Source organism: Channa argus, chromosome 5, assembly GCF_033026475.1.
Source record: "Channa argus isolate prfri chromosome 5, Channa argus male v1.0, whole genome shotgun sequence".
NCBI lineage: Eukaryota > Metazoa > Chordata > Actinopteri > Anabantiformes > Channidae > Channa > Channa argus.
This window is the reverse complement of record NC_090201.1, coordinates 13222976-13235731: the sequence shown is the minus strand read 5'-3', so window position 1 is coordinate 13235731 and position 12756 is coordinate 13222976. Positions and strand designations below refer to the sequence as shown.

At 38.2% G+C, this 12756-nt stretch overlaps 1 protein-coding gene across 13 annotated transcripts in view; it reads left to right on the top strand.

The window, feature by feature from the left end:
- The window catches only part of scn8ab (sodium channel, voltage gated, type VIII, alpha subunit b), a 45149-nt gene extending 34102 nt beyond the window's left edge, over positions 1-11047 (top strand). For 12 of the 13 annotated variants that reach the window (XM_067503610.1, XM_067503606.1, XM_067503604.1 and 9 more), the window contains 6 exons: positions 1021-1305; positions 1401-1454; positions 1542-1679; positions 1986-2090; positions 2202-2472; positions 2753-9484. In XM_067503610.1, the coding sequence (XP_067359711.1) occupies positions 1021-1305; positions 1401-1454; positions 1542-1679; positions 1986-2090; positions 2202-2472; positions 2753-3918 (2019 nt within the window). In that variant the 3' untranslated portion in view covers positions 3919-9484. Of the gene's footprint in view, positions 1-1020; positions 1306-1400; positions 1455-1541; positions 1680-1985; positions 2091-2201; positions 2473-2752; positions 9485-10785 lie in introns of those variants that run through there. The other variant, XR_010914379.1, reaches the window with a different exon arrangement.
- Positions 11048-12756: the final 1709 nt, after the last annotated feature.

The window sequence follows — 12756 nt, the reverse complement described above, 5'->3', positions numbered from 1 at the left end:
TACCACTCCTCAGTGAACTTCATCACCATAGTTTTCATGGTCATCGTTTGCACTAGTTATATAAATGAATTACATAGATGCATTGTTTCTATAATACAACATTAGGAAGAACGCTCTGAAGGAATCTTTGAGTTTTGACATTGGATGTTTGCCTATATAGTTTTGGTTTATTTGGCTTTGTGTTACTACAGCACCTCTGTGTTTAGAAATGCACATTCATGTAATGTCTTTCTTAAGCTAAACTTTGTCTTTTCCTACATGCCTCCAGTTCTTCAGAGCAGAATAGTTGCATAGTCTAACACACGCTTATTAGGCAGCTTGTAGCCCTGTATAGTGTGCCCCTGCAGCAGGTATACACAGAGGTTGTTTGGAAATACTCAGTGTTTTCTTTGTGTTATTCATAAAATATTTGTCATATTTGTTTGTAAGTTGTCAGAAATTAGTATATCTAACTCAGCATACAAACACTGCAAAAGTTAGTTGACACTTGACACTTATACTGTATAAATATTGGTGTTGCACACCTATACATCCCTATAGGTTCAAGTCTTAGATATCTTGGTAGCAAATTATTAAATTGTATAGGGGTGTAACAGTATACTGTGGCACGATACATTTATTTATAAAACTGTAACAAAATTAATATGGAGCTCAAATTGGATTTGACATTAATCAGTTACATTTGCATGCCAGATGCCACAATTAAACGTCATTCATGCTTTGAGAGGGGTCTCAGCTGTTTTAAAAAAACGCAGAAGACCTTAAATCATCACAAAATCCAATAAGAAAAAAGTATGTTTTAAGAATAAAGTAAGATAAAAAATCTGAGTCAACGTTTTAAAATGTCCCTGTGCCCTGTTCACAGTATTGTTACACATTTTAGTAATTTGTTTTGAAGGAGGCAAAGAGTGTGCATTTCTGTTTATGTGTGTCTTGATGTTCTTATATGTGAACAACTTCATGGAGCTGGTGTGTGATTGCTAAGTGACCTTGTCTCTGTTTCTTTGCCATTCCCTTCAGGTGGTGGTGAATGCCTTAGTGGGTGCTATTCCCTCCATCATGAATGTGCTGCTGGTGTGTCTCATCTTTTGGCTTATCTTCAGCATCATGGGTGTCAACCTCTTTGCTGGAAAGTATTACTACTGTTACAATGAGACAGCTGAGGAGAACCTCCCCCTAGAGCAAGTCAACAACAAAACACAGTGTTTCGAATATATTAATTCAAACTTCACTGAAGTCAGATGGAAAAATGTCAAGATTAATTTTGACAACGTGGGTGCAGGATACCTAGCACTTCTGCAAGTGGTAAGAAAGATTTGCTGGTTCTTCTTGTTTGTTTCTATATTTAGATTTTAGGTGCTTAACCTGCTTGTCCCACACTGTGCGTGTCCACTAAACAGGCCACATTCAAAGGTTGGATGGACATTATGTATGCAGCAATAGATTCTAGAAAGGTAATCTTTTTGCAGTTTTTCAGCCTGACTTTCAAGATCAATGTGCACTAGAGTTTTGTACATATTTTCACATTTGCCACTCCACAGGTGGGGCAACAGCCACACTACGAGGACAACTTATACATGTACATCTACTTTGTCATCTTTATCATCTTCGGCTCGTTCTTCACGCTAAACCTCTTCATTGGTGTCATCATTGATAACTTCAACCAACAAAAGAAAAAGATAAGATTTTTTTTCCTCACCTTTCAACTTTTAACAACATACTGCTTTGTAGATTTGTAATATCTCTGTCGATCAGTTATGAAGTTACAGCCAGCATCCTAATAGAATAGTTTAGCATAAAGACAGAAAACAAGGGATGTTTATCAGTTTTAAAGGCGCTGGTCGGTGGAAATTGTTTCTCACTGTGGTAACAAGTAGTACAAGATGTCTTGTACTACTCGAAACTTGATTAGAACTGGAAGGTGGAAGTTAAAAATCTTCGGTTGTCCTATCCTAGATTGTAACCAAATGGTTTTCTCCCTTTACTTTGGAGGTCAGGATATATTCATGACAGAAGAGCAGAAGAAATACTACAATGCCATGAAAAAACTAGGGTCTAAGAAACCACAAAAGCCAATACCCCGGCCTCAGGTACAGTAAATATTGTTTGCCTACTTAATCTTTACCATCAACATGTTTGTAATTTTTGAAGATAAAAAATAACTTATTACCTCTCCCTTTGTTCCTTCCCTTTCTCCTCAGAACAAGATCCAGGGCATGGTGTTTGATTTTGTGACACAGCAGGTGTTTGACATCTCCATTATGATTCTCATCTGCCTCAATATGGTCACCATGATGGTGGAGACAGATGATCAGTCGGAGGAGACAGAGAATGTGCTTTACTGGGTCAACTTTATCTTCATTGTGGTCTTCACTGGCGAGTTTTTACTGAAGCTGTTTGCACTGCGTCACTACTACTTTACCAATGGCTGGAACATCTTTGATGTGGTTGTTGTCATCCTTTCAATTGTGGGCAAGTATTTATAAAAGTGGTTTCAGCATTGAAAAATAACTGCAAAGCAGTTTGACTCAGATAATGGTCACATACTGCAAATATTCTTCAAGATTATTTCAAAGGGCCTCTTGTATTCAGTTATATATTTCTTTTCACTGTGGCTACTTCTTAGAAAAAATATGCCGGATAAAACTGTTGACAATGTAATCTCAGTGTGCAGGCATAACAATGTAATGTGTGTAAATTGTACTGTAGTGTACTTAACCAAACATATGTTGTGCCTCTCTGTTTACTTAAGGAATGTTCCTGGCTGACCTGATCGAGAAGTACTTTGTGTCACCGACGCTCTTTAGAGTGATTCGTCTTGCTCGAATTGGCAGAATCCTGCGTCTCATCAAGGGCGCCAAAGGAATCAGAACTCTCCTGTTTGCCCTCATGATGTCCCTTCCTGCCTTGTTTAACATTGGCCTTCTACTTTTCTTGGTTATGTTCATTTTCTCCATCTTTGGCATGTCCAACTTTGGCTATGTGAAGCACGGGGCTGGAATCGATGACATGTACAATTTTGAGACCTTTGGCAACAGCATGATCATCCTGTTTATGATCACCACCTCAGCAGGATGGGACGGCCTGCTGCTGCCCATTCTTAACTATCCTCCAGACTGTGATCCCTTATTGGAGAATGCTGGCACTCCCGCCACAGGAGACTGTGGCAACCCTTCTGTAGGCATCTTCTTCTTTGTCATGTACATCATTATTTCTTTCCTAATTGTGGTCAACATGTACATCGCTATCATTCTGGAGAACTTCAGTGTGGCCACAGAGGAGAGTGCGGACCCGCTCAGTGAGGATGACTTTGAGACCTTTTATGAGATTTGGGAGAAGTTTGATCCCGATGCCTCCCAGTTCATCACCTATGCCAAGCTATCTGACTTTGCTGATGCACTTGAACACCCACTCCGAGTGCCCAAACCCAACACGATTGAACTGATTGCCATGGACATGCCTATGGTGAGTGGCGACCGAATCCACTGCCTGGACATCCTGTTTGCCTTCACCAAGCGTGTGCTGGGTGACAGTGGTGAATTAGACATGCTGAGGCAGCAAATGGAGGAGCGTTTTGTGGCGGCCAATCCCTCCAAGGTTTCTTATGAGCCAATCACCACCACTCTTAGGCGGAAGCAGGAAGAGGTTTCAGCCATAATCATTCAAAGGGCCTATCGCTCCTACCTGGCTAGGCGAGGTTTTGTCTGTAAGCGCAAACCAACGAATAACAAAGTGGAGAACGGCGGGAACAATCAGGAACAGGAAAAGAAGGAGGGCACTCCTTCAACCGCCTCCCTGCCCTCCTATGACAGTGTAACCAAACCTGACAAGGAGAAAGAGGACGACAACAATGAGGGCAAGGGAGGGAGGAAAGAAAAAGGAAGAAACCAAAAAGACATCAGGGAATCTAAATGTTAGAGTGCTGGATTAATCCCAGTAATAACAATAAAAATTATAATAATATAACTTTGAGCAAAGCAAGAGGAAACTCATCCACACAGATGTACAGATTATTTCATTTGCAAGTCAGAAAAAAATAATATTCAGTAATTTTGTTTACAGACTTCATTCTTATATTGATGCAGAAGGAAGTAGCTTGGTCTGTTACAGCTTGAAGACACTTGAACTTCAGTCAAACTAAACATATTCAGCATACTGTGTGACAATGTATCTAGACTACTGAGCTTAACAAAAGGGAATGAAAAACAGACTGACATTTCTGTTGCTCACACACCACTGGTCTAAAGACTCTTCACCAAGACGTAGAATGAGAAACCACCAAAGGAATCCAGCACCTGGAAGGAATTAATGGATTCCTTTGGAAGACAGTGCTGTGAGGGAAAAACAAGGATGCTGCTTCACGCTGAGGAATTAAAGCAGCTAATGAGCAGTTGTCTGTGTCTTTTAGCACTTTCGCTTATTAAGAGCAAACAGAAGGATGACTGGTGAGTGAAAGACACAAGTGACAGAGAAATTGGACGTACTTTTTTGTTTTATTGAAGCTAGAAATTGTTATTTTGAGCAGCAAAAATGCAAAAGAACAATATTCAACATTTTGCCCATGCCACCTAACTCTTCTACTCATTTTATCTTTGTTATACCCACATCAGAATGCTTTTTTTTACATGGGCTTTCATGCCAATTGGTTAAGGGTCTGTTTTATTATGGGGTCAACTCGGGCCAAGGGCTTACATTTACTCAGAAAGATTTCCAAACAAATACATAAATAATTGTGCTTGTTCAATGCATAGAAATGACTTGCATGATGGCATGTTTTGATCAGAAATCTTGCATGAATTATCATAGTCCACAAGACACTAATACTCAGACCACAACAGTGGCTCGACTGTAAGCCTGAGACATTGTCAAAATTTGAAAGTTCAGAGTTCACAGTAATTTGTTAAACAAAGATAAGTGATATGGGGGTTGATCATCTAAAATGGATCTGAAGTTTTGTCTCATTCTCCAACACATTTCAAATGACCTTGTTTTAATTGTGGCCTCTACAGACAGAATGAGGGGTTGTGTTGGTATATGATACCACCATAGTGAATTAAATGGATGAAATCAACAATTATTTGCTGCTTTGAAGATTTTGAATGTGTAAGATGTGGAAATGGATGTCTGTGTGTATCAATGGGATGGAAGTGTTTGTTCCTTTTTCAAGGGAATAACACTATAAAACTATGAGGTTGATGTTTATGATTTAAATGCACCCGTGTAATGTTACATGCCATCTGCCTTTTTTTAAGTGTGAGCAGGCATTTTGCAACTCCTGGTTTGTGGGGATTTAACAGGTATGGCGAACTCCTTTCCATTTCTGATGTTTCTCTGTGGGTGGTTAGACCTTTATGAAAGGGCTGAGAAGAGTTTTAAATGATCGTTCATTTTACATAATTTGATGTCACATAGCTTATTTAGATATGTGCGTCTTTCGTTTGTTTGTTTTTGTTTTCCCCTAATGTAATTTTCTTGTTGTGGTGGGCGATGAGTCTTATTTTACACAGTTTTATAAACCACAACTTTTTTGGCTATTAATAGAACCCTATTGTAACAAGTAACAGAAAATGATGAATGGTTGATGAGATCGTTGTGTGTGGAGAAGCCAAAGAGATCTGCCTTGTTATCCCTTGTTGCCCTTTGTCTACGGAGTGGGATGGGGTGATGTATGCCCTGCCCATCTGTTTTTTCACTGTCATTATCAGACAGAGAGACCCTAGAAATGTATGCAATGCTTGAAAAATCCATCCCTTTTTCTCAGGAGATACTATAGATGTACTATTATGAGCTCTGCAACAAAATGCAAGTGAATGTGATGGGCGTATTTATGAAATCATGTTTTAATCTTTTGTGTTTTATGCCATGTTGATGGACAGTGATCTCGGCTGGCTGTCTCATCTTGGCAGCCACCTGGTCATAGGCCAGTTTAGCAATTCGTGCTTATGACGCTTAGAATTATAGGGCTAGAAGCATCTCAGTGAAACCGCATCAATTTGCTCACTTGTAATGGCGGCATTTATATTGATAGCCGATTACATTTGTGGTTAGGTCATTTTGAACTGTAGTCTGGTCTCAATTAATTTCGATAAACGAAATAAGAATAATGTTCACCCCGATAGCAATCCCATACACAGGAAACACTGTGAGGAGATGTCATGCGAGTGATTTGGGATATGCTGGTTTGAGAGGCACAGCTTCTCAAGCAGAAGTGGCACTCTCAATGGATAGGCCCGAGATTTCAGCATTAAACAGCAACAGGTGCTCTGAGCCTCTCATTTGTCATTTTTTTCTTCATATTGCTCTATTGCATAACAAATACCAAATAACCAACAGAGCACTGGATGCATTCTTACGGTACTGTGAGCCTAAGCACCACACTAGAGCTTTTGCACTTGCTGTTGTGCAGTGATGTCACTTCCTGTTTATAATTAACCTCCTCCTCTGTTCTCGAGTTCTACAGTCCAGTTGCTGCATGAGATCTCCAAAATCAGTGTGGGTGTAAATTTGAACCAAATAAAACTCTGAATGATAAACGCATAAACGCTACTGCCGTCCATTTTCTCCAAGACCACCATGGATGTACAGTTACATACTGCAGAAAAAAAAACTAAAAAATTTGACACACATACATCCATTTGGGAAAAAAAGAAACACAGTTCAGGCTATGTTCTATATGCCACACACTGCAAAAGCTATAAGAATGGACTTTTTAAGAAACTATACATAAGGTAATATATTATTTTTATTTTAACGGCATGTGTAGTTTTTTGTAAATACAGGGTTACTTAAAAAAACTACAGCTATTAATCTATCTCTAAATATTAATAACCATAAATAGAATGGCTTGCAGCTGACACCCCTTGTCACACTTCGTTAGGCTGTGACACATTTGTTAGATGGAGTAGATTTTTTGAGTCACTTTTCACAAAAAAGAGGGGAGTAAGCTAAAAGAATCTATATTAAAAAGCTGAAATTGTATAAAACTGTATAAGTCAATACACACATATACAGTTATGTCACAAATATATATATATATATGTATATATATATATATATATATACACATATACATATATATACACACACACACACACACACACACACACACATTAGAACAGTGTCTGTAACTCAACTCTCCTGTTCACTCCGTGCATTGAGGTGAACCCAGAACCACAGAGTGTAAATGATCACGCTTCTTTCTTTGTGTGGTATGTTCAGAGAATCACCAAAACTCTGGCCTGCCCAGGACTTTTGCATATTGGTTACCAGCGTACAATGCATGGTGTTGTACTGGCTGCTTGCTGAGAATTGTGGAGCCTGCCTTGGTGAAAGGATTGCACTACCAGCATACCCTTTTGTATATGTGTGAAGATGTCTTGCCCCTAGTTTCCTATATTGTACACACAAAGATTAACAGATACAGACATATACACTTACATGCACACACAGCCTTTTGCAGGCAACTGCTGGTTAACCAGTGTGCCCCAGTACAAGCCACAGCTCACTTTGTGTGATGAATTTTTTGCTTGTTTTAGCTCTAACCCTTCTCCATGTTTCCCTTAAACACACAGCTACAGTTTGTAGTTGATCTTTAGTTTCGCAGTCACTTTCAATATGATATATTTAATGATTTAATGGTTAGTTGTCTTAACTGTCTGTGTGTTTGTTTATGGTGCAATATCTTAACGGCACGTGCCTTTTTAGCTTCCTATTTAGTCTATCAATAAAATCAGCAGTGAGGATCTCGAAATTCATGGGATGTGAATCAGAATGGAGCACGATAGAAACAATCTACTAAGTTCAGAATTAACTTGTAAACTGAAAACTCACCACCTAGATTAGACTGTCTGGACTAACATCTTGTAGAGTCATGTAGTACAAGTGCTTTCTCTGTGTGTTCTCTTTACTGGCTCTGGGGCTGGTAAGAGAACAGCTTGCCTTCAGTTATACTACATTTATACATTTTGTTCATTTCAAAATGTGGGTTTACCAAGCGGTATATGAGGCCATTCTTTTGTAGCATGACAGAGATAAATTTCTTTCTTATTTTTATTTTTATTTTTTTGTTGCTAAATATAGGCTTATTGAAAATAAAAAAACTTTTTGACTGTCATTATCTCTTGCCACTAATACAGTCAGAGAGAGGACATGTGTTGCACAACCACATGGGACAATGAACTAAGAATCAGTGATGTCTAAAGAATGTCTTCATTTGAGCACGAATCTATTTCCAAACAATAAAACAGCCTTCCAGTTAGACCTCTGGCTGGTGTCGTTTTTGGGTAAAAACTGAATGGCTTTACCATACAGAATATGCTCCACCAAGTTTCACAGTGGGTGATTTTGTTGTTGTTTATCATTTACTGTGAAAAATAACCATTTAAATGTTCCTGGTAGACTGATGTTCTAAAGGTTGGTTTTGTTTATGTTTTTTGCCAGTTATTAAAGAATTGCATGTTTATTTTGCAAACATAGCAGAGTAAGTGTTTGAAAGCCACACAGGATGGGGGAATTAGCATTACATTGCTTTATTAATGCATGAGATTGTTTGGATTGATGTGACTGGGTGTGTCATGGTGCAACAGAACTAAGATGACTTTAAAAGCTGGTATGTGTGTGCATTTCCTTCCTTTCTTCTCCCTCCCTCATGTGTATATATATCTGTATAAGGTGGCGCGCTGAATAGCAGAAGGAGGTGTGTGTGTGTATGAGTGTGGCAGGAGTGGGGGGGGGGGGAAATAAGCAGAGACGGCACTGCAGTGCAGATAGATGAATGCAGTGGCCTGGGCTGAGTCAGCAGCATGTTCCCAATAGGCTCAGACTGTACAGTGCACTGTATAGCACCTTCTTACCCACAGCAAGCAGCAAAAAGATGAAAAGTAAATGAGAAGAATGAACACACAGGCACACAATAACAAGCAATTGCATTACTATGATTATATACTTCATCTCCTACCTGCATTGCTGCCTGTGTTTGGAGTGCATCACATATTATGTACAGCTTGATAGTGCATCTTACAATCTAGAACAACAAGAAGGGTTGTACAACTACAGCATTATACTCTATATTTATAAAATGTCAATACCTGCAAATGTCCGTAGTTAAAGATTATAGTTGGTTCAGACTTTATTTTGGGTAATTTAAAGAAAAGTGTAGTAGAATTGTGCATTTCCATACTGCATGCATGTTTACTCTACAGGCACAGTCAAATTGTCGACATCCTGCACTACACACATGCTTTGCCTTTTTTTCTCAGTTTTTCCTCCTTGCATCCATCTTAATAACAGGACTGAGTTGGAAATGGCATAAGTAGGATGTTGGTCTGATCTGTCAGATTGGTCCAGGTGGGAGCGAGTTTGTGTGAAAAAAAGTGGACGACCAAGGGAAGGAAAGGTGTGTGTGTGTGTGTGTGTGTGTGTGTGTGTGTGTGTGTGTGTGTGTGTGTGTGTGTGTGTGTGTGTGTGTGTGTGTGTGTGTGTGTGTGTGTAAAGGATACAGACAGAAGGAGATTGTATGTCTCTTAAGGATCTGCTGTATTGCAGTCATTAAGTATCTGGGCAAGGTGGTGGTTTTCTCTGTTCACACAGTTTTTCTGTTTGTGAGGTAAAGTCTGTTCCATCATGCATGTATGTAGGAATGTGGAGGATTATAAATGTATGTAGTGTCATTTTCACTCAGTTAAATCACTATGTTTTGGCCCAATATGTTTGTCTTGAATTCAAAACAAAAGCTGTCTAACACCCTCTAGTGGGACCTGAAGAAAATAACTCAAGACCATGTCACAAGGACAAACTGCAGTCAGATTCACTGGTGTAGGCGATAACGTGTATGAACGGCTTCAAAGACATTCATTCCAATTCCAATTTTTATTTTTATTAGAATATTGAAGGTTGGAATATTTGTATATTTTAAACAGTGGAGTTTTACTTATGTGTTTCTGTTAAGATACAGCTTTGTCAAGATGCAGGATATCACAACAACAAAGCTTATTCCACTATATTATTAACTGTAGTTGCTATAGTAGTGAATTAACTGGTTTTACATGTGAAAAAAGTGGTCCACTGGCAGCTCGAAAGCTACTTCAACTAGGAGTTAATCTAGTTTGCAGTATTTAAAGTGGATAAAATTGCACTCCCACATCTAATTAATATATTTTATAAGCTGTCCCCGTGAACTTTTTTACTATCCTCTTTTATCCGATCCTATTTTAATTAGATACATAAGGTTAATTAATCATGGAAATATTTGTTAGCTGCATTTAAATTTTTATTGCACGGTATTCATATTTTTACTTCATTAAAGGAGTTCATTGCTTATTTTACCAACGCCCTTCTTCCTGAACGTCTGAATCTCACATTTGTCGATAATTTTCTCAAAAGCGTGGAAATAAATTCTTTCACAGTCCCACCCACCACAGCAGAAGACACACTGACATTAACCTCTGAAAGTCTGAAAGATGAGGCTATATTACCAGTAGACACTTAACCAGTATTACCACTGGTTAAGAACTTGAGAAAACAAGTTCGTGCTCTACCAAAGTCAATAAGTGACCATGTTTGTCCTCATATTGTTTTGTACAAAAATTCAGAGTGCAAACGTTTGTGGGGGAAGGAAATACCTCCTATGGTTATGTTATGGTTATTTGCGTTAACCACCTGTGTTGAATTTATACTCAGCAGGACCACAATTTATGTTAGTGTATTAATTTTATTATTTCTTATTGATTTTATACTGTAAAGATTTAGTCACTGATTGTTTCACCACTGTACTCATTGTTTTCGCAGGTATTTAACGTGACAGTGCACTTCTTAATGAGACCCTGTAGGTGTCGCTGGAATGCTGTTGCATCTGCTGCAGATGGACTTGTTTGTATGAGCTGAAGAAGAAAGTGTTGCTGTCACGTGATCAGACTCGTATAGTTAAAGACTTGGCAATGTTGGGGTACTAGGGTGACGCATTGCATAGAGACCTCATCTCGTAATTACGAGATACGGGACTTGGGGATCTCATGAACATGAGAACGTTTCAGAACCTGCTTTAGATTAATAAGGTTCTTATGTCTTCAGTATTACAGTTCTGTAACAGTTTTCAATACTTTCAAAACTCTATAGAAAAACATAACTGTCGATAGATAATTCGGTGGACTTTGCTTTTCAAGATGTCAACAAATAGGCTATAAAGTGAGATTAAATTTGCAGCATATAGTATAACGCTGCATATATTGCAGGATTTTGAAGACTACACTTAAGAACTTGCCTAAGAATCATCACGTTTTCAAGTTTCCTTCAATGCTACGAGTTAATCAGTGAGTCGTCTGTACGTCCAGTGGTACAAAGCGAAAACGAGTTGTTAATAGTCAATTCGGAACATTTAATGTTGCTAAATATGAACATATAGCGTAAAAATGTGACTAAGTTATGGCCAACAGTGCAACTTTCTGTATCTATGGCAACATAACACTTCCTGCTTCTTTTCTCGCGAGTGAATAATTCTAAAGATCCAAAGATTAAGACGTGTAGAAAAGTTTCAGTGGTTATTAATTTGTGGCTATTTGAGACGACGATGGCTTTATGGTTTAGGATAATCTAATTTAATTCTTAATTCCCAATATTATTTAGGCGATTCAAAGACTTACTGAATATGATCATTTTCGACATAGAATTTTTGAGAATGTCACATTAAACGTTAAAGACTTCTGTCGCGTGACTAACTTCTACAGGGAACAGGAAGCATCATGTTGCCATGGTTACGAAGAGTCACACTGTCGGCTGCAAATGGAATCTCGCTTTATATTCTAAAGCTAGGCTCCGTTTACTGCCTTTTTGTTACCACTTTGAAAAAGCTAATATCGCCGAATTATCTATCGACCGTTCTGTTCTACTATAGACTTTTGGAAGTATTGAAAACTATCACAAAACTACAGTGATACTGAAGACATCCTAAAAACCTGATTAATCTAAGACAAGTTCTGAAATGTTCTCATATTCACGAGATTGCCAAGTCCCTTACTTCGTAATTACGAGAAACATAAGTCGTAATAACGAGATGATAAGGTCTCTAAATTATTTTTCTTTGGTGAATGCTTATAATGATGCTGCAGTCAGATACACTGTGGTTGAAGGCACAAAAGTTTCAGACATCTGTCACACGCCAGCGAATGCCCTCTGCCCTCCAAATAATAAAGCTGTGGAAAAGAGGGTCTCCCGTGGAAGAGGGTCAGGATCTTCTTCACATTTGCTTCTCTTTTATTCTATGCTGTGTTGAAATTTCTCTCGTTATTTACATAAAGCCTTGTCTTACCAGTTTGTCATGTTGAGATAAAAATACAACTTCAACAAAGTATCCATTTGCTCACAAGAGAAATAGAACACTTGATGTTACTGTTTAGTGGCACACTATGTTCTTAATTTCTACAAAGAAATTAATGTTTAACATGGTGCAACACATGATAAGGACATTTAAATTAGTTTACATAGATTAATTTAAAATCACCTGTCCATTTCAAGAGACGATTCCTTAGAGTAACTGTTCAATCATTCAAAACCAAGTAAAGTTCAGAATCATTATTATAGGAGACTCTAAATCTTATACTGCATGTTGAATTGTGTGTTTGCCTGTAGACAAATTGTGCACTTTTCCATGTTCAGCTAAAGTAAAAATCTCTGCTATTTAATTTGATTTAACCAATTAGAATTCCAATAAATGACATTGTTCTTCCAGGACGCCTTCTTATATATGAACCGTAAAACAAACCA